Here is a 23,491-nt window from a genome sequence, read left to right as displayed (position 1 = left end):
TTGAAGACCATCTCAATGCAGTGAGATATCGGGATGAGATTCTGCAGCCAGTGGCGATCCCATATCTCCACAATCTGGGACCTAACTTCATCCTCCAAGATGACAACGCTTGCCCCCACAGAGCCAGGGTTATCACAGACTACCTCCACAATGTGGGAGTAGAGAGAATGGAACGGCCTGCCAAGAGTCCAGACCTCAACCCAACTGAACACTTGTGGGATCAGCTTGGGCGTGCTGTACGTGTTAGAGTGATCAACACAACCTCGCTGGCTGACCTGCAATGAATCCTGGTTGAGGAATGGAACGCCATCCCACAGCAACGTGTGACCAGGTTGGTGACCAGCATGAGGAGGAGGTGCCAGGCTGTTGTGGCTGCGTATGGATCTTCCACCGCTACTGAGGCTCCTGACGGTGTATTAAATGAATAAAGTGTAAAATAGCCAATATGTCTTGTTTGTTCCTTGTTACTGATAGAGAGTTCAATCATCCAATCCACCAAACAACTCAAAACAAGAGTCAATTCCAACAGGAGAATACACTGTTTACCATTGACGGAGCATTTTGGCAAATTTTTCTTGGCCGCTACCCACATAATCAGCTGTGCTGCTCATCCCACAAATGCATGATCCTTACAAGTTGGACATCATTGCGAAGGTAAATAAACAGGCTTTCCAACGATGCTGTTACAATGCCAATTAGCATTGTAACAACAGAGAAATAATCGACCAAACACAAGTTTCCGAACTTTGTTTTTCCAGTTTATATATATATATTTTGCTACTTGGTAGCAAAATTTAACAAAATATTCTGCTTCAATCCATATTCGTTGGCGTTTAGCCTTTCAAAAACAACATTTTCGCTGTGGTCAAAAATCGATTTGCTCTACCGATTGACGCACACAAAGGGATGTCTATAAATCACATTTATTCAACGATAATAAAAAATCTATTTCAGCCCCACCACTATTATAGTAAATATATTAAGTCGTTACAAAAAATGATCATATTATGTATCTGCATTAACTTAGAGAATCTGTCAAGACGTCATCATTTTATGTTGACGAATTTGCTACTTTGTTGCAAAATTTGAATCAGCTTTTCTTAGATACAAGTAGGTGGGCTTCAAGGTAAATAGGTTGGGAACCACTGATATAATGGGCAATAGGACATAAAAGTAATACACACTTAACTGACCACATTTATCACATGCCCTGCATGGAGGCAACTTTTTCAGTTAATAAATATTCTTGGTGTCCTTCCGACTAAAAAAAAAAAAAAAAACATCTTACTAGATTTTTTTTTTTGAATCAGTACCTGTGTTTTGTCAATAGGTCAAACCAATCCTTTTAAAAAAACTACTGAAATGACCATGAAATGTCACAAGTTTGACATAAGCTGTGTATATTCTAACATGAAAATATGAAGCTGAGTATGTATTGACTTGGACAGTTCCACCCCCTCTGAGGTTTGAATGAAACCACAGCTAACCCAGAGCTTTTGTTGCCTTGGGTGGGGAGGTAGAGAACATTTTAAAGTAGTTATTAAAGGAAAACCTAGAAGAGCAGCCAACACATCTGAACAGTAATCTGTAATTTAAGTACACTGATGTGTTAAAGACGGGTGTGGCCTTATTAAGGAATTATGTGGTCGAATTTCAGATAATTAAAGGCTGTTTACTATCTCTGTAAGTAGGGCGGTTGAAAGCCAACGTTGGTAAGTTGCATTTATAAAATTTACTTTATATGATAAATGTTGTACCTAAACTCTATTAACTATTGTATATTCTAGTGTTTGATTACTGTCTCATAAAATAATGTTAGTTTGAGACTAGCTAGCTTAGAGTATCCCATACTGGGGTATGAGTAAACAACATGTTAAGGTCCCATATCGTGCTCATTTTCAGGTTCATACTTGTATTTTGTGTTTCTACTAGAACATGTTTACATGCTGTTATGTTAAAAAACACATTATTTTCCTTGTACTGTCTGCCTGAATATACCTGTATTTACCCTCTGAACAGAATTGCAACGGAACTGCGTTGCTAGGCAACAGTTTGGGTCCATGTTTACTTCCTGTCAGCTTATGTTATTTACATACACTGTAACAGGAAATAAACTGGGACACATTTAGAAAGTTTACTTTTAAAACCGTGTAATGGTCTAAATATTGTATATTTGTGACATCACAAATGGACAGAAATCCTAATGGCTTGTTTCAAACGCACAATTTCTGAATACGGGCTGTGCGTGTTTCTCCGTATATTGAGCATTTTGATAGTTTAACAGTATTTATATAGCACTTAAACCTGCTTTATAATATAAAAGACATGAAAATCTCACTTTTTACAATATGGGACCTTTAAGCTGTTTCATCTATCCTTTTTTCAGTCAAGATGTTGATTCTGGTAACATTACGACTTTTTTCTCGTAAAGTTAGACTTTATTCTTGTTATATTATGACTTTTTTCTCTTAAAGTTATGACTTTATTCTCGTAATATAACGACTTTTTATCTCGTAAAGTTCTGACTTTATTCCCGGTATATTACTTTTTTCTCCTAAAGTTATGACTTTATTCTCGTAATATAACAACTTTTTTCTTGTTAAGTTATGACTTTACTCTTGTAATATAACGACTTTTTTCTCGTAAAGTTATGACTTTATTCTTGTAACATTATGACTTTTTTCTTGTAAAGTTATGACTTTATTCCCTTTATATTACGACTTTTTTTCTCGTAAAGTTATGACTTTATTCTCGTAATATAACGACTTTTTTCCTCGTAGTTATGACTTTATTCTCGTTATATTACGACTTTTTTCTTGTAAAGTTATGACTTTATTCTGGTAATATTACGACTTTATTCTCGTAATATTCTGACTTTATTCTGTAAATCTCAGATGTTTTTTCCCTCAATGTGGCCCTAACACTCTGTAGTACATTGTCTCTTTGGCCCTCACTGCATTAGATTTATATACTATATACTTAGACTATAAACTGTGTTACCTTCATCACAATGCTCAAATGTTTTGCGGCTCCAGACAGATTTTTTATTTTGTGTTTATTTGTTTTGCCTAAAATGTCTCTTTAGACAGTAAAGCTTGCTGACTCCTGCTTTAGGCTAATTGTTATTAATCCACTCTTAGCTATAGTTTTTTTTTTCCATGCTGCCTTTCGCCTCGAGGCACCTAAAATCTCGTGTTAACGCGCATGAGTGGTACCGTTCCCTCGGCGCGTGCCAGCGGTGTGGCAGTGAGCGGGTTAAAGCAGACAGAGAGACAGAGACTGTCCTATCAGTGGTCTACGGTGCAGTCCCAGCCCACCGCCTCCGTCCTCCTCCTGCCTCCTCCGTCCCCCCGGAGAGAGACCACGGAGCTGGGCTTGTGTGAGGAGTGAGTGTGAGCGGCTGTTTGACACACTCCCACGAGAGAAACGGCCAATTCTCACCGAGACTAGCTGCTCTCTTCTCGGGCTGTAGAGTTAGTTGAACAGCGCTGAGGATATTTAGACTAAAGAGCCGAACGGATTCTTTCTTTTTTCCTCTCGGAGCGCCGCGTGCTGCAGATCCCTACCGGCGATAAAAAGCGCAGAGCACCGGAGACACAACACACGGTAGGATCCTACTACTAACAACAACTCGCTGCTCTTCTACATGTTCTTAAGGACCCCTTTTAAGACGAGGAAGTCGGTTAGCTGGAGCCGCAGTGTGCGTTTAATGTGTTCAGAAATAGTGGGAAACTCCAGAGTTGGGAGTTGTGTGTAGTTCCTGGGTCCCTGGGTCTCCGTCGCTGAGCGTCAGTGTGTCTGTCCAACTGGTTTGTTTGGCTGGAGCCGAGGAGACGGATGTCAAAATGACTTAATCTCTGTTCCCCTTAAGCGTTTACTAATGTCCCCACACTGAAAACAACTATTGTTTCAAACTTAAAGTTTGCATTTGATGAGTAAAAAACTGATTTGTATCATCTATGAAGTCAATCAGCCACCAGTAGAATGTAAGACAACTCGCCAACACATAACTTTGTTTTCTTAAAAGATAGCAAAACTGTCATAAGAGTGTCTCTGGTTATCCCTGATATATAACTTACTTCAGTTTCACACAGTTTTTGTATAGATTTACTATTATTAAGATTGAGGTCATTACAAAGCCATTACATAGCATAGCCAGACTAAATTGAAGCAAGTTTTTACAACCATGGATTCATTAACTGTTGTCTTGTGTTTTCATTGTGTAGCCTATAGAATAACACTCATATTGTAAATATGGAGTGAATAAGGTATTTGCTTCACCCCTTGCTGTCTGCATTAACTGTTATAGTAGCAACCTTTAAAGCCCATGGTATACCTTTTTGATATGTTTAGGTAGCAGCGTCTACTTTCAACTTTTATAGCCTACCATTAGGGATGCACCGATACCGATACCGGATCGGATATCGGGCCGATACTGACTCAAATAGCTGGATCGATATCGGTGATAATGGATCCTATTTATTCAATTATATTCCATGTTTATATACTATATACATTACATACTGGAATTGTAATTCCTGTTTAAATTTTGACCATTTTTTTGCTGCGTTAAAAAGCTGTACACTTGAATTTTAATTTCTGTTAATTATGAAGATTTTTTTTCCACCAAGTTAGTGGTGTACCGTTTATTATTTTAATAATAAACAAAAATGTTGTTAATTTTAAAGATTTTTTACCAAGTTAGAGGTGTAGGATTTATTATTTTAATAATAAAAACAATTCTGTTCATTTTAAAGATTTTTTTTTACCAAGTTGCTGGTGTACGATTTATTACTTTAATAATAAAGAAATATTCTGTTCATTTTAAAGATTTTTTACCAAGTCGCTGTTGTATGATTTACTATTTTTTATAATAAATAAAAATTAAATTTGTATAAATAAAATAAGGAAAAAATATGTATTTGTTACATTTTGTTTTACAAAGTTAAGAAAACAATGTTTGAGTCAAGCCTGATGTTTCCTTACACATAAATGAACATTGACTTCCACACAGTGAGGCATACAGCTTATTAATTTGACACTGGTATCGGATTTGAACTCGGTATCGCCTGGGTATCTGTATCGGTATTGGGACTTAAAAAGTCGGATCGGTGCATCCCTACCTACCATTCACCATGACCAGAGAAAAGTATCACTCCGACAATACCGTACAAAACCGTGGACCTCTATGAGACACACAGGAAACACGTTAGTCCCTGGACGTCAGTCCCTGGACAATAGACAGTAGGTCATTGAGAGGGACAAGAACTGCAACCACTATTTGCTATTTTAACTCGGGTAAATAGAAGGAATTAATTTCCTTAATTCTCACTCTCCTAATTTAGTTGTCATCCAAATGATTGTGTCGGACACCTGCGTTGATGGAATGATAGAATCGGCAGGTCGACTCGCCGCGTTCGCCTAGGACTCGCTGCTGTAGCCTACGGCGCCGTCCAATTGGAATGTTTAACAGCCCAGCTGTGAAAAAGCACCCAGAGGGGGGGTCAAATATGTCCAAAATCTCTCCTTGAAACATGTCAAAGATGCGTCCTAAAGCCACGTCTGGCAGGGACAACTCTACTTTACCTGTTGTTGTTATTATTATTATTATTATTAGAAGTAATGTGGTTATTAACCGTCTCTTGACTGATTCCTGGTAATTGCCGCCTATTAGCTTTAATTAAAGGGACGCAGGCTGCCTCGCCTTGCGCTGCCGCGGCTGCCTGTCGCCCTAAGGTCTCCCCGTCTCTCACACCCCATAATCATAAACTTCACATGAAAGGAGCTCTTCGTCATCACCTGCGTTATTCCTAACCACTTGCCCTTGGAATCATTTGCATGTGTTGGTTTTTTGGTCGTCTTTTCGTGGTTGTTTAGTCACTAAATAATTCTTCTTAACGAGGACTTGTGGGGGTTTTAAGGGTGGAGGATGAGCGTAGCTTTCCGTAATAACACAAGTAATGTAGGTTTTATGGTGAGAATGAGGGGAAATGACACTTTCATCTGTCTAGACAGAGTTGGACCTGTTGGATTAAGTGAGAGTGATCGTTTAGGATTCACTTGATTTCACGCTTCCTTTTAATTAAAGTTCAAAGCCAGTCAGAACAACTGTACTTTTAGTCAACCAAAGACAGTTTATACCCGTTATATTGTGAGGTTGAATTTTGACTAGGGCTGTCAATCGATTAAAATATGTATTTGCGATTAATTGCATGATTGTCTATAGTTAATCACGATTAATTGCACACTTTTTATCTGTTCAAAATGTACCATAAAGGGAGATTTGTCAAGTATTTAATACTCTTATCAACATGGGAGTGGACAAATATGCTGCTTTATGCAAATACATGTATATATGTATTATTTGAAATCAATTAACAACACAAAACAATGACAGATATTGTCCAGAAACCCTCACAGGTACTGCATTTAGAATAAAAAATATGCTCAAATCATAACATGGCAAACTGCAGCCCAACAGGCAACAACAGCTGTCAGTGTGTCAGTGTGCTGACTTGACTATGACTTGCCTCAAACTGCATGTGATTATCATATAGTGGGCATGTCTGTAAAGGGGAGACTCGTGGGTACCCATAGAACCCATTTTCATTCACATATCTGGAGGTCAGAGGTCAAGGCACCCCTTTGAAAATGGACATGACAGTTTTTTCCTCTTCAAAATTTAGCATAAGTTTGGAACGTTATTTAGCCTCCTTTTGTCGTTTTTGTTAAAGAAAAAAAGTCTGAATTGTCTGATTCCAGCTTCTTAAATGTGAATACTTTCTGGTTTCTTTACTCCTCTATGGCAGTAAACTGAATATACAGTAAGACATTTGAGGACGTCATCTTGGGCTTTGGGGTAACACTGGAAGACATTTTTCACCATTTTCTGACATTTTATAGACCGAACATCTAATCGACAATTACTAGTTGCATGTTATTCCCCTCTCTTTCTCCTCATGTTTCTACAATAAAGTCTAAAAATGGCCAATAAAATGAATGGTAGCCACAATTAGAGAAATTGCCAATGAAATGTGTCAAGTTGCTTTTAATAATGCATGCAGATTTTCTAGTTTCATATGATGCCAGTATCTTCACTCTAGCTTTAAAGGTCCCATATTGTAAAAAGTGAGATTTTCATGTCTTTTATATTCTAAAGCAGGTTTAAGTGCTATATAAATACTGTTAAACTATCAAAACGCTCAATATACGGAGAAATACACACAGCCCGTATGCAGAAACTGTGCGTTTGAAACGAGCCGTCAGGATTTCTGTCCATTTGTGATGTCACAAATCTACAATATTTAGACCATTACACGGTTTTAAACGTAAACATTCTAAATGTGTCCCAGTTTATTTCCTGGTGCAGTGTATTTGAATAACATCAGCTGACAGGAAATAAACATGGACCCAAGCTGTTTCCTAGCAACGCAATTTTGTTGTCATTCCGTTGAAATGCACTAAAACGGGGCGTTTCAGACAGAGGGTGAATACAGGTATATTCAGGAAGACAGTACGAGGAAAATAATGTGTTTTTTTAACATTACAGCATGTAAACATGTTCTAGTAGAAACACAAAATACAAGTATGAACCTGAAAATGAGCATGATATGTCCCCTTTAATTACTACCAGAGTGCTTTAATTCACTTATTCCAGCGTCTCTTCGATCAACAACACCATCTAAATGTCCCTCATAAGTAGATAGAAGCGCCTTAGTTCCAGTGGTTCAAGGTGCAGCTCGGTCCAGCTGTCAGCTTTTATTTTGAAGAGAGACACAAGACCCTGCTTGTGTCCGCGCAGTCTGCCCTAGATTTCTCACCTGCCTGTCAACGCTCTGCGTCGGTACACACACACTCTCATGAGCTGAGGCGAAATTCCTTCTGACACAAACAGTAGAAAGCACTTTGGTTGCACATTTCTACTGTAACGTTAAAACTATATTCTCTATAGTTTTTCATACTCGGATCCCCCGTTAAGCCTCTGTGCTTCCATCCAGCCTCTTTAAGTCTTGACAGGCTCTTGACAGCTGTGGGAGCCAGACTAATGACTTCATCTGGGTTTCCCTCAGTACTCTGCTATTCTGAGCTCTCCGAGCTCCGGAGTTATTCTTCCTCTCCTCCTCCTCCACCCAGCCAGCCCTGACCCGACGGGGCCGCTGTCACGCTCGTGTTTCACCGCTCACTCATGTTGAGGTGTCACAGAGCGCATTGGTCACATACGCGCTAGGATGCAAGCACGTCCATTTTGCGGGAAAATGTTTGTCTGGGGTCATCGTTTGGGTGAAATGAAAACCTGTATGTGTGTGCGTGGGTGGGTGTGGGTGTGGGTGTGGGTGTGTGTGTGTTATGCTTTCTTGTAAAGTAAATAGTTAAAAAATATATATATATTTTGTAAAGATTTTTTTTTTTTTTTAAAGGTCCCATATTGTAAAAAGTGACATTTTCATGGCTTTTATATTATAAAGCAGGTATAAAGTATAAAGTATCAAAACGCTTAATCCACAGAGAAAGACACACAGCCCATATTCAGAAACTGAGCGTTTGAAACAAGCCGTTAGAATTTCTGTCCATTTGTGATGTCACAAATCTACAATATTTAGACCATTACACGGTTTTAAACGTAAACATTCTAAATGGGTCCCAGTTTATTTCCTGTTGCAGTGTATGTTAATGACATCAGCTGACATGGACCCAAGCTGTTGCCTAGCAACTCAATTCTGTTGCAATTCCATTGAAATGTACTAAAACGGAGCGTTTCAGGCAGAGGGTGAATACAGGTATATTCAGACAGACAGTATGAGGAAAATAAAGGGTTTTCTTAAAAATTAAAGAATGTAAACATGCTCTAGTAGAAACATAAAATAAAAGTATGAAGGTGAAAATGAGCACGATATGAGACCTTTAAAGCTTCAACCATTGCCATGGTAGTCGACCTCCAAATCAGTATTCAAATGCTTTGTTTTTAAAAAAAACCATATATAAGTATGTAATAATAATCCCAAAATAGCCCATGAAATAAGGAATAATCCCACAACATTATTCATATTCAACATTAATTATTATAAGTTATTCTCAGACAGATATCGCTGTTTGTTCTGTGTAGAGGTGTGTGTGTGTGTGTACAGTAGTGCTGCAGCGGCGCTGGAACAGAGGAGATAGAGATGGATGGACAGACAGAAGAATATGTCAGCCTGCCGCGATGTGCAGCAAAGTTTTGAACACCTTCAAATATTTCTCGCCAAAGCTTTGAAGTAAAAAACAAACAAACTGGGACAGCCGTACAGTAATCAGTTTAGGTCTGCATCATCTGAAACACTTTCACACAGCCTTACAGTTTAGAGTTTATCTCTTGATGGCGTCGCAGATAGCAGAGCCTCGACTCTGTCTCCATGCATCAAGAATGAGTTATTCACAACACATGCCGCCACAAATTCAAATATGCGACATTTAAAGAGGACCTATTGTGCTTATTTTCAGGTGCCTACTTGTATTTTGGGATTCTACTAGAAGATGTTTACATGCTTTAATGTTAAAAAAACGCTTTAATTTTTCTCACACGGGCTGTGCTGCAGCACCTCTTCTCATCCTCTGTCTGAGCTCCTGCCCCGCCCCCTCCCGAAAACCCCAGTCTGCTCTGATTGATCAGCTTGGACCACTCTGTTGTGATTGGTCAACAAAACCAAGCTCTTCGGACTCCGCTCCAGCTCAGCTTTAACTAGCTTTGTTTGAGGGCGTTGCCAAACTAGCCGGATATAATGCAACTGTGTTACTTGGTGACATCACAACGTTACGGAAGAAAATGCGGGACTTCAAGCGAGGTGTTTCTGACAGTTCAGGAGCAGTGTTTCTGTGAGGGAGGGTAACTCCTTTTGTAACTTTGCAGACCTTTTACGTGCACAAAAAACTATATAACACACTAAAGGAATGAGAGAAAGCACAATAGGTCCTCTTTAGAAGTTCTACACAGTGGAAATAGAAATGTATTTTTATGTATTCATAATGTCAGACACTAGTTGTCGAAGCTGTGATCAACAGATCATGTATGAAATTTAGACTTGGAGATTGTAATCATTATCAATACACTGTAATTATTGTGCGTAATTATGGCATCTGTGTAGTGATTGAGGTAATAGTAATATACATTCTGCTCTCTGAGGCACGTTGCACTTCTGGTTAGTATATCATAACTTTACAAGAAAAATAAGTTGTAATGTTATGAGAATAAAGTCATAGCTTTACGAGAAAAAAAGTCATAATATTATGAGAATAAACTCTAACTTTTTTCTCGTAAAGTTATGACTTTATTCTCGTTTTATTACGACTTTTTTCTCGTAATATTAAGACTTTTTTCTCGTAATATTTTGACTTTATTCTCGTATTATTACGACTTTTTTTCTCGTAATATTATGACTTTATTCTCGTAATATTACGACTTTATTTCTCGTAAATTTATGACTTTATGCTCGTTATATTATGACTTTTTTCTCGTAATATTATGACTTTATTCTCGTTTTATTACGACTTTTTTCTCGTAATATTATGACTTTATTCTCGTTATATTATGACTTTATTCTCGTTATATTATGACTTTATTCTCGTAATATTACGACTTTTTTCTCGTAATTTTATGACTTTATTCTCGTATTATTACGACTTTTTTTCTCGTAATATTCCGACTTTATTCTCGTAATATTACGACTTTATTCACGTTTTATTACGACTTTTTTCTGGTAATATGACTTTATTCTCGTTATATTACGACCTTTTTCTGGTAATATTATGACTTTATTCTGGAAATCTCAGATTTTTTCCCCTCAATGTGGCCCTAATACCCCGTCGTACATTTGCTCTTTGGCCCTCACTGTATTAGACTTATATACTATATACTTAGACTATAAACTGTGTTACCTTCATCACAATGCTCAAATCTTTTGCCGCTCCAGACAGATTTATTTTAGTTTTTTTGCCTAAAATGTCTCTTTTGATAGTAAAGGTTGCTGACCCCTTGACTAGTGGGAATGAACACAAAGGGTCCAACTTGCACGAGTAAAGCGAGGCGAAAATTGGCTTTGCTTTTGGTGTGAATGCAACATAAAGCCTTACAGTAGGATTATTTCAGCCTGGCTCCCGTCAGGTTTATCTGTAGTTTTGTGCTCCGTGGCCCACCTCGACCCCGCTTTACCTGTGAAACACAACTCAGCCACTTTTGAAGTGTGTCAAGCATATCATGGAACAAAGCCGGAAACACACTTCCTTTTTTATTCTCCTCTCTGCTCCCTCTCCCCCCCTTACTTTGTTAAAACAGCCCACAGAATCACATTTTCACATGTCGGGTCTCCAGTGAGTATTTTGTAATTCAAGCCGGGCACATATAGGGGCTGAAACTGTAGCATAACGTGAACCTTCTGTTTTTTCTCACTCTGTTGGAACCATTTCTTTTAGCCTCCCCGATGCAGGAGTGTCTCATGCTTTGTAATCTATACAAAACACCCGAGATTTATCATGCTCCGTAAATCACATTGATCTGAAACGGCCCCTATTTAATGTGACTGACTGACGTGACTCCAACGAGAAGACAGAAAATTAGTTCAGTTTGCCAAATATTTCGGTGGTGATTCAGTAAATAATTAAAAAACATACTCCTCCCTATTTAACTCTATTGGGAAGGAGTCTGTTTTGTTTTTCTTTATTTTGCAAGGCATTTTTTTTGGCTATCATTGACACTTTAAAGGTCCCATATTGGAAAAAGTCAGATTTTCATGTCTTTTATATTATAAAGCAGGTTTAAGTGCTATATAAATACTGTTAAACCATCAAAACGCTCAATATATGGAGAAATGCACACAGCCCGTATTCAGAAATTGTGCGTTTGAGACAAGCCGTTAGGATTTCTGTCCATTTGTGATGTCACAAATATACAATATTTAGACCATTACACAGTTTCAAACGTAAACATTCTAAATGTGTCCCAGTTTATTTCCTGTTGCTGTGTATGTAAATAACATCAGCTGACAGGAAGAAAACATGGACCCAAGCTGTTGCCTAGCAACGCAATTCTGTTGCAATTCCGTTGAAATGTACTAAAACTGAGTGTTTCAGACAGAGGGTGAATACAGGTATATTCAGGCAGACAGTATGAGGAAAATAAAGTTTTTTTTGAACATTACAGCATGTAAACATGTTCTAGTAGAAATACAAAATACAAGAATGAACCTGAAAATTATCACGATATGGGACCTTTAATCATTTACCTGACCTCTTATTTGGAAAGCTTTTAAGCTCGCGGTACAGTAAATGCCAGTAAAATATAGGAGTGGGGGAAAAATCGATTCCCCTATTTATCTCGTTTGATTTTAAAATCAATGTTTTAATGCCAGAGTCGATATATTTTTTTCATTTGAGTCTATGCGGAGGTAGAAGGAAGTTAGTAGTCTGAGTAACGTGTCGTCATATCCGTTCCGTATCAATCAAAAACCAAATCAAACCGCATCGAGTCCAAACAAGAAAGTAGAAAACCGTGGAGGGTCCGCGTGGATACGACCTGCACCCTCATATGTTAAATCCAGCGTGCACTGTAAAAACAAAAAAGTCATCAAAACTCAAAATTTCAGGGCACTTTCTGCACTAGATTTTGGGGTTTTGAGGCCAACTCAAACTCTTCAGTTTTGAGGAAGGAGGTCTTAATTTGAGCCAACTAATTATCTTTTGTTGAGATAACTTATCATTCATATGTAATGTAACTTCAAGTTTTGAGTTCTACATACTAACAATTTAGAATAATAAAAGTTGTGCCAACTAATTATTTTTTTGGTTCAGATGAGAGCCGTGCCGTCGCTCTCGTGTCTGTGGTCAAACGGGCCGACGCTACAACTGTAGAGCACCCTTGTACTGACATTTATGTTCTCTGCATTCAAACGGCCCCGATGGAGCTGACCATGGATGGATAAAGAGAACGGAGCTGACAGGAGAGCTAGAGACGGACTTAGAGAAGTTAGAGGAAGTAGACACGCGGGACTACGTCCGGTTTTCAAAATAAGGTGTTAACAAAGGGAACTGTATATAAAAAATGAACATATGGAAATAAGATTGATTGATTATATTATTATTATTATATATTCACCATAAGTATAACACATTTCACTTCAGGACATCTCTGACTACATACATGCTGAAAATCAAACATTTTACTACATTTTTACTGTATCAATTTAGATATTTTCCAAATTAAAAGTCCCTAAAAGTGTATGATTCAACTTTTTCCCATGGTCTAGTGTTAAAAAGGTTAACAACAATCTCAATTTGTTGGTGAAGTGCATATTTTGGACTCTTAAGAACAGGCTTGTGTGTCAATTTTGTGCCAAAGTAGACCCTGCAGAACATCAAATATTAAACAGCAATTTACATGTCGACAAATGGTAGTGGAAAATGCTACTTTTGAGAAGTTAAGAGGGTACTTTTTTGTATAAATGTTTCTGTATCTATAATGTAATTAGTGTGTTTCCTCAGTTTGCAGAACAACTTAATTTTTGCTGACTGTGTGCTTATACTGGAACACAGTTTTCAGCCTTCTCATTTCCCTCCTTACAGTCCCCGTCTGTCCTCCCGCTCGCCGCTCGTTCTGAATGCAAGCAGCTCCTCCCGCTCGGTTGTTGTTGTGGGGTTTAATGAGATTGTCCGGTCTGAAAGAACAGAGATCCTCGTTGGAGTCGATTGACCTTCGGTTGTTTATTTTACTTAGATATCAGATGAACAGATCACACATGCGCACAGCATCTTCCCAACGTTCTACCGGGGTGTAGTCCGGTCATCCTCTCTCAGAGCCCCGTCCTGTCCAGCTGAGCTCTTTCACATACTTCCTGTCTCTTTTTCGGTCTCTGCTTGCTTTCACAGCTTTCCTCCCAACATTTTCTTTTTGTCTTGTTCATTTTGGTGAACATCCATTTGGATCCTGTCATAGAAGATTTTTTTTTTTTGTTGGGTCAGTAGCCAGTACGATGTGTCCAATCTCAAAACGAATGCTCATTTGTTTCAAACCAACACTTCTGTTCTTGACAACTATCAGTAACAGATCACGCATTATCAGATTTGCAATAATGTGTTTAAAGGAATATTGCAACAGTTTGGGAAATATGCTTATAAACTTTCTTGGTGACAGTTAGATGAGATCAATATCGTGTCCGTTAAATGTGAAGGTGGAGCCAGAAGACCGTTAGCTTAGCTCAGCATAAAGACGGGAAACGGTCCAAAGTTCAATAAAATTCACCTCCCAGTGCCTCTAAAGACACGTTATGTCTTAGTTGCCTAATTCGTCGTAAGACCAAAGTCTAAAAACGACTATTTGTGTTTTTTGTTGTGTTGTTTGTTGCCTTGCTCTAGGGCCCTTCGGCAGTGTCCAGGGGGTGAACTGGCACCTCTCCAGCTACCAGGTCACTCGCGGGGGAATCACCAGAGGCCCCACGATACGATATTATCACGAAACATAAGTCACGATACGATATTATCACGATACAATATTATCACGATACTTAAGTCACGATATGATATTATCACGATACAATATTATCATGATACTTAAGTCACGATATGATATTATCACGATACAATATTATCATGATACTTAAGTCACAATATGATATTATCACGATACAATATTATTATGATACTTAAGTCACGATATGATATTATCACAATACAATATTATCATGATACTTAAGTCACGATATGATATTATCACGATACAATATTATCATGATACTTAAGTCACGATATGATATTATCATGAAACTTAAGTCACGATACGATATTATCACGATACGATATTATCACGATACTTAAGTCACAATATAATATTATCACGATACGATATTATCACGATACTTAAGTCACAATATGATATTATCACGATACGATATTATCACGATACAATATTATCACGCTACTTAAGTCACGATACGATATTATCACGATACGATATTATCACGATACTTAAGTCACAATATGATATTATCACGATACGATATTATCACGATACTTAAGTCACGATATGATATTATCACGATACAATATTATCACGATACTTAAGTCACGAGACGATATTATCACGATACTTAAGTCACAATACGATCTCATTGCGATTTTAAACCTTTTGCAATATGCTGAGTATTGTGATAAGATATATTGCGATTCCTTTTTTTCTCCAAATGTAAATTATGCAGTTTGTCAACATCTGTTATATTAATAAGATACAGTTTTCACTCTGTTCATCTCAGAGTTTTCATTCACATATCTTGAGGTCAGAGGTCAAGGGACCCCTTTTGAAAATGGCCATGCGGATTTTGAACGCGCAACTTTGGAGCGTTATTTAGCGTTCTTCCCTAAGTCCGCTACGACCTCTGAAAGACAGTAGTAGCCAGTAGTAGCCAGGCCCGTCGGATTGTTAAGAGGTTAATAGTTTATATCATAAAAGATCGATACTTGACGTCCGTGTATCGATACAATATTGCCACGCAAAATATCATCATAATATGCTGTATCTGAAATGTTTGACTGTGATCATTTATGTTACAGTATATTAGTGACCAACACACTGCAGTTTAAAGTTGGAACTCAGGGCTCTGTACATCAGTTTGTACTTTTATGAATCAAAAAGTCCAACAAGTGGGCAACTAGTCAAAATATCCATTACTGATGGAATGTAATTCAGAAATCTGTATTTATGTATTGTTTTAGAGATACAGCTCACCTTGATTTATGATGAATATTAACACCGCTCACACATCTTTAACCTGCTCTTTTGAGCTGTTAAACAGAGCCTGAACTTCTGTCTCTTTTTGTCTTCTCTCTCTCAGAGGAGTGACCGTGTTCTTGCCAGGCCCGCTGGGAGAGGACCATGGCCCTGAGCGATGCAAGTGTCGACCCCCTGGCCCTCAGCAATGGAGGGCACCATTCTCTCAGCGCCAACGGAAACGCCCCTTCAGACAGCAGCACACCGGTCAGCGACGGCCAGGACCCTCTCACGGCGACCTCCAGCGGAGACGAAGACGTTCTAGTAAAGGACGCGGCGTCTAAAGTGGAGCAGAGATCGTCGCGTGTTGTCCAGAGGACGAACAGGCCGAGCCAAAACGGCGGCGTGGTCAAACAGAACGGCTCCCTGAGGAACTCCCCCGCCGTCACAGACTCCCAGAGGCCGGCCGGACGCCACCTCTCCCCGTCCTCGTCCTCCCCTTCTCTCCAGCCTCCCCCGCCGGCGCTCTGCTGCCAGCACTGTCGCTTCCACTCCGCCCCGTGCTGCCCCTGCGGACAGCAGGAGTGCCCGCTCTTCCAGAACCCGGTCACAGGCCCGGCCCCTGGCTCCATCCCCCACCCCGGGACCGCTCCGTCCTGCCCGTGCTGTCTCTCCGCCTGCACATACTCTCATCCGCATCCCCATCCTCCTCACCCATCCTCCGCTCTCTGTCTCCAGCACCACCACCATCACCAGCGCTGGCAGGAGCACCTCCAGAACCAGACGCCTGGAATCAGGTACATTCTTACATCTCAGTTTATTCCAAAAGCATTACTCAGTAGCCAAACATCGAGTGTGTTGTTTAGCATTCTGGTATTTCCCTGATCCCAAACGTTCAACTAATTCAGCTGTGTAGTAGTCCAAATCTGTTGCTTGTGTGTGTGTGTGTGTGTGTGTGTGTGTGTGTGTGTGTGTGTGTGTGTGTGTGTGTGTGTGTGTGTGTGTGTGTGGATGATTGTGTATTCATTGATGCCCAAACCTCTCCCCAGTTTGGGCAACAGAGGGTCTCTCATAGCCCTCCAGGCCCCCCCATACCTCCCTCCCTGTGCCCCCTATGTCACATCCATGTTTAGGGATCACGTTAGGCCTGGAATGCAGCTGGAGGTGGTTACGGCTGTTAGGGCACCACGGGCAATATTTTGGAGAAATGCAAGCAAGGTTATTTTCCCCAACAGTTTTCTCCACGGTACGTCACCGGTACTGGTTACGAGGGTTACACCACCATGTTGAGAGTCTGCCACCGGCACCGACTGATGTAAGTCAGTAATGAGCCTTTTGCCCTTTGAGTTGTCACGGCACAAAGCCGCAGCTAGTGAGTTGGGCTATATGAAGAAAACTAACCTCATTTAAAGCAGCAGTAGGCAGTCTGTTTTTGGCATCATTGGGCAAAATTCCATAATAACCTTTCAGCATATTGTAATTCAAGTGTTCTGAGAGAAAACTAGACTTCTGCTCCCCGCTCCAACTCCCCGTCGGTGCGGGCGAGATGGGCCGGTGGTGCGCCCGAGCCCGCTGAGCCGGGATCCCACCTCAGCCGGCGCGCGCCGGCCCTCACTTTCATTGCGCCGCAGGGTTTTGCTGTCACCCTCTGACTCGCGCGTGCATTAGACTCCTTGGACCGTGTTTCAAGACGGGTCAGGTGGGTTGCCGCAGTGCCTTTTACGTGGGCCGCGGCACGACGCGGTTGTGGCGCACTGAAGACAGTCCGCCCCAACGGTCGACAGTCGCACCGGGAGCAGGGAGCCCCGTCACGGTGCGGCGAGGTCCGGGCGGGCCACCGAGCCACCTTGGCCCCGAGCCTTTCCAAGCTGACTTAGAGCCGGTGGCGGTGCACCACCTCGTATGCGGGACTCCCCAGCCTGTCGCCTTGAACACGGGTTTCTGAAAACAGGTGACGCTCCTTTATGTGGAGATCTGAAGCAGAATCCGTTACATAGGATCATACTCAGTGGCTCAGCTTTAGGCCTGTAGTCAGAGGATGCTGGTGTTTAAAAGTCAGTTTAATGTTGGTGCTAATTTGTGTCCTGCTTTCTGTAGTGCTTTTACAGTTTTATATGGCTTGCTAGACCCTCCTGGCTGCTGGGATGCAAACAGCCAAAGCAAAGTTTATCCACAACACGAGAGAGGAATTTAGTATTTAAAAAAAAAAGAAACTAAATGAAACCTGCTTGCGAGCACACTCACCACTCGCCTTCTCCGGTCCAAGCAGAATGTCAGCATTGTGAACTCATTTTGTTGGCAAACTGCTTTTTTCTGCCCTCAAGTGATCCAGATTTAGTGAGCTGGTTCTCTCTCCCCGTTACACCAAGAAACCACAGGCCTCCCACCGCATTTGAAACAGGAACCATTTAATGCCTTTGCACAATCATTTGCATAATCCTATATTTACCATCTTCCATAGAGGCGGGAGGCGAGAACTTTGCAGAAGTAATTATTGAATCGTGTCGGCTCCTTTTTTTTACGGCAGCGGCTCGTCGTGGGGGGGGGACCTGATTTACATTCTTGCTTCTCGACGTGGAATTTTCCTTCGCCGAAATTAAGTTTGCTCGTAATTTTCATTGGAGCGCGGGACGTTGTGGGTGGCGTTGAAAAGCTGAGGTTTTGTACACCGAACCCTTGGTGCACAAATGAAACCCCTGGGTGGGCAGAGAGAGGCAAAACAGGATTGTGTCGCAGGCGTTTTCGATGCATTCACCGGCATCTGTGGTTATTCCTCCTCCCCGCTCTCCGTTACTTTCATTTCTTTTCCTTTCTCTCACTCTATTAACACTCTTTTTCTTTCTTCGTCTCTCTCTCTGCTCTCCTCCCTCCTTCCCCCCGTCTCTCGTTCCACATCAGAATGGAGAGCAGATGTGGCGTAAGGACGTTTGCGTCTCCGATGTTGAACCGCTCTCTTATTTACCAAACAGGTCGCTCTTGTTCAGCGATGACAGGTTTGAATTACAGGGTCTGGGGGTTTGCGCCAAGACTGCGTCCCCCCCCCCCCCCTCTTTTCCTGTACTGTGTGTGTGTGTGTGTGTGTGTGTGTGTGTGTGTGTGTGTGTGTGTGTGTGTGTGTCTCAGATGGTGAGATTAGACGTAGGAAACGATATACCTGTCTCAGTTGTGGAGTTTTGCCCTGAACCCAGACGTTAACTAAAAACCTTCAGACCTCGTCACCCCTTTTTTATTTCAGTCCTCCAGCCCTGTACCGCTGTACGGCTGCTGCTGGTAGTTAAATACAACCTCCACACACTCACACACATGGACGTAAACCAAGATACTAATACCCCTCGATAATTTGAGGGTATGGAGTCAGACAAGATGGTGTCAGATATCGGTTTGATCTGCCTCAGGGGCTGTGATCTGACAGATTAGCCGAGGGATTACATCTGTGATCACAGCACACTTACATCTCACACACACACACACACACTGGTAAATCGTAACTTTAGCTCTTCGGGGGGAGACCTTTTTTATGTGCGTTTCACCAAAGGGGGATTTTTATGCCCCTGTTCTCGGCTTCACAAAGCATTAATCCATTTACCGAGATTAGCCCCGTACTTTGTTTCCTAATGTTTCTATTTTGAGAATGATCAAAAGCCTTCGGGTCTTATCCCTACGGAGATGTAATGTATTCACTTGAGAACAAAAATACAGTTGCCCTGTTTTTCCTGAATTAGGGAGATTATTTGTTTTAGAATTCTGAGAAGTTTTCATGGGAAAAAAAAAAAGGCAACTTCGCCGGGAGGAGAACGAATGGCTCTCCGAAGATAGACCTTCAGTTAACGGCTACTAGCGGCTCAAATTCAGCTGAGCAAACCCCGGTACCGTTGGGGGGTCAAAGCAGGCCGGTGGCCACTGGGTCTACCCTGTGTAACAGCAGATAATGGCCAAAATCTTCTATCACAGTATATGTAATTTTATATCACAGTAACGGTATATATGACGAGACAGTAATTGTTCTGTAAATTCAATTAAAGGGACTGCTTGTAACTTCTTACACCTATAAATCATTGCGGGTCGGTGGCAATACAACCTCCTCTCCACGCCAACCAGATAGAGCCTGAGCAACACAACCTCATCTCCAGGCCAGATAGGTAGAGCCAGAGCAGCACGACCTCCTCTCCACGCCAGATAGATAGAGCCAGAGCAGAACAACCTCGTCTCCACGCCAGATAGATAGAGCCAGAGCAACACGACCACCTCTCCACGCCACATAGATAGAGCCAGAGCAACACGACCACCTCTCCACGCCAGATAGATAGAGCCTGAGCAACACGACCTCCTTTCCATGCCGCATAGATAGAACCAGAGCAACACGACCACCTCTCCACGCCAGATAGATAGAACCAGAGCAACACGACCACCTCTCCACGCCAGATAGATAGAGCCATAGCAACACGACCTCCTCTCCACGCCGCATAGATAGAACCAGAGCAACACGACCACTTCTCCACGCCAGATAGATAGAGCCAGAGCAACACGACCACCTCTCCACGCCAGATAGGTAGAGTCAGAGCAACACGACCTCCTCTCCACGCCGCATAGATAGAACCAGAGCAACACGACCACCTCTCCACGCCAGATAGATAGAGCCTGGGCAACACGACCTCCTCTCCACGCCGCATAGATAGAACCAGAGCAACACAACCTCCTCTCCACGCCAGATAGGTAGAGCCAGAGCAACACAACCTCCTCTCCACGCCAGATAGGTAGAGTCAGAGCAACACGACCTCCTCTCCACGCCAGATAGATAGAGCCAGAGCAACACAACCTCCTCTCCACCATGGTCATTTCACATACACTGCGAGCCGAGGTGCTCGAGTCCGCTCGTCTCTGTCCTGTCTCAGACCTCAGTCCTGACAATTGTGCTACTATAATGCACGAAGTTTGCGGGTTGGGTTCGGGTGATCGATAAACGCATATTTTTGCGGGTCTGGAGGTGCGGATTGACTCTCAAAACGGGTCAGGTATGTGCGGGTTATAAAAAAACTCACCAGTGTATATACCGTCATATGGCCCAACCCTACGGCGGGGGAGTCGGGTCGGTCTGGGATCAGAACCCTGGCGCTGGGGGTTTTATGCTGACTGATTTTGAGTTGCTACTAGCCGCTAACTGAAGGTCCGTCTCCGGAGAGCCGTCCGTCCTTCCTCCCCGGGGAAAGTAGAATTATTTTTTTTTCCCATGAAAACTTTTCTCAGGATTCAGAGATATTTAAATATTGTTTTTGAATGCATTACGCCTCCGTACTATCCTTGTATGAAACCTACCAAATCTTTGGAGAAGGCGAAGCACAACTCAGCAGTATTTGTAGAGATTCAGCCATCCATCGTTTTTTCGTCGTCTTTTTTTTTTTTTTTTAACTCTACGTCTGTTAAAAGTATTAAAACCATGTCTGTGTCTCCGCTGTAAGAGTATCTCTCGCAGCCATTTTATGTGTATTATTTAAGATGGGACGGAAACAGCGTGTCCTTGGGATGTCAGCTGTTTGGCCCCGGGTCAGCTCGCTGTGTGCCAGCAGGTTTTAAAGGCTCCAGGTGAAAGCCCTTAAGGCCACAGCACTGGGATCCCATTTCCCCCTGTGCTGTGTCTGCTTCTTTGACAAGTTGTACCCCTTAATGTGTGTTCCATTCGATTGCATGTCTTTCTGTTTTGCACTTGAGTGTGTATGTTAAAGGTCCCATATTGTAAAAAGTGAGATTTTCATGTTTTTTATATTATAAAGCAGGTTTAAGTGATATATAAATACTGTGAAAGTATCAAAACAATCAATCCACGCAGAAACACACACAGCCCATATTCAGAAATTGTGCGTTTGAAACAAGCCGTTAGGATTTCTGTCCATTTGTGATGTCACAAATCTACAATATTTAGACCATTTCACAGTTTTAAACGTAAACATACTAAATGTGTCCCAGTTTATTTCCTGTTGCAGTGTATGTGAATGACATTAGCTGACAGGATGTAAACATGGACCCAAGCTTTTGCCTAGCAACGCAATTCCGTTGCCACTCCGTTGAAATGCGCTAAAACGGAGCGTTTCAGACAGAGGGTGAATACAGGTATATTCAGACGGACAGCATGAGAAAAATAATGTGTTGTTTGAACATTACAGCATGTAAACATGTTCTAGTAGAAACACAAAATACAAGCATGAACCTGAAAATGAGCACGATATGGGACCTTTAAAGGCAGGGTGGTTGGTAAAAATAACAAAAGTAGAACATTTTGTATCCACAAATGAAGGAGATGTTTTCACTCTTATGCTTGAAGTTTTGGCTTTTTTGGAAGACAGCCAACCACTGTCGTTGGGCAAAGCCCCCGAGCATGTCATCCAAAAGTGTTAATCTAGAGTTAAGTATGCACACTTAGACCATAGCTACAGTTTCAGGATTTTACTTGGGGGGCGGGAGGAGGGGGGCTTTAAGTACACACTTGTGGTAGCTGCAGCCCAGGATGAGAACTGTGTAGCTCCAGGGCACCTGAGGGTTCAGCTAACCTGCTCCTACCTGCACCGGCGACCCGGCAACAGCCACCAAACAGCTCACTGACACTCAACCATCCGGGGTCACCCCGAGTATTTAACCCCCCCACCCCCACACCCGCTCACGCTCTGCTCTCCTGGAGCTCAACGTTCCTGCCCTCTTCACCGATGCCTTTCCCAACAGCTCTTGTTGTTTATGGCAACCGCGAGTTTTGGTTTAGATTCATGCCTCGTCAGATAGCGAGAATTCCTGTCTCTCACTCCCCTCCGACGCCGTCTCAGGAAAGGTCAGCTTTTTATTATCTTTGTATCTTGTCGTATTTGTAGGCGCCAGGTGGTTTGGTTGCTATGACACACGGGGGGGAAAAACTGTTTAAAAAAACATGAAAGTGTGGAGCGGTTCCATCATGCGTAATTTAGCAACTTTTTTATCAGCTGGATTATGTCCGAACATTTTTTTGGCAGACCGTGTGTCTCTGCACACCTGCCTGTCTGAGCTTCATGAGCACTGCTTTGTTGTCCTTTCTTTGTCATGTTTGCCAACATATCAAATTCCAGTTTGTTTTTTATTCTTCTTTTCCTCCTTTTCTTTTGTCTCCCCTCCTCTGTCTCGCGCTTTCTGTCAGACAGCTGCAAGCCTCAACCGGCAAGCGTTCGTCTGAAAGTGAGCCGCGTTTCAGGGTGTCAGCTTGACGAGGCTTTGCACATTATAAAGAATAACAACTGTTTGAGAAAACCAGCCAGCGCGCCCGACCCGAAGGCCTCGCAATTGTCTGAACCTAAACATACATAGTATATATATATATATACTGTATATTAGGGCTGTCAATTGATTAAAATATTAAAATGCAATTAATCGCAAATTAATTGCATATTTTTTATCTGTTCAAAATTAACCTTAAAGGGAGATTTGTCAAGTATTTAATACTCTTATCAACATGGGAGTGGATAAATATGCTGCTTTATGCAAATGTATGTATATATTTATTAGTAGAAATCAATTAACAACACAAAACAATGACAGATATTGATCCAGAAACCCTCACAGGTGCTGCATTTAGCATAAAACAATATGCTCAGATCATAACATGTCAAACTGCAGCCCAACAGGCAACAACAGCTGTCAGTGTGTCAGTGTGCTGACTTGACTATGACTTGCCTCAAACTTCATGTGATTATCATAAAGTGGACATGTCTGTAAAGGGGAGACTCGTGGGTACCCATAGAACCCATTTACATT

The 23,491-nt window shown here is 41.5% G+C and overlaps 1 protein-coding gene across 4 annotated transcripts in view; it reads left to right on the top strand.

The window, feature by feature from the left end:
• The window catches only part of disp1 (dispatched homolog 1 (Drosophila)), a 142,782-nt gene that overhangs the window by 87,225 nt on the left and 32,066 nt on the right, over positions 1–23,491 (top strand). For 3 of the 4 annotated variants that reach the window (XM_037751475.1, XM_037751476.1, XM_037751477.1), the window contains one exon: positions 15,849–16,521. In XM_037751475.1, the coding sequence (XP_037607403.1) occupies positions 15,890–16,521 (632 nt within the window). In that variant the 5' untranslated portion in view covers positions 15,849–15,889. Of the gene's footprint in view, positions 1–3,006; positions 3,607–15,848; positions 16,522–23,491 lie in introns of those variants that run through there. The other variant, XM_037751478.1, reaches the window with a different exon arrangement.

Source organism: Sebastes umbrosus, chromosome 18, assembly GCF_015220745.1.
Source record: "Sebastes umbrosus isolate fSebUmb1 chromosome 18, fSebUmb1.pri, whole genome shotgun sequence".
NCBI lineage: Eukaryota > Metazoa > Chordata > Actinopteri > Perciformes > Sebastidae > Sebastes > Sebastes umbrosus.
The sequence above is the reverse complement of the archived record's forward strand: the minus strand, read 5'-3'. Positions and strand labels throughout refer to the sequence as shown.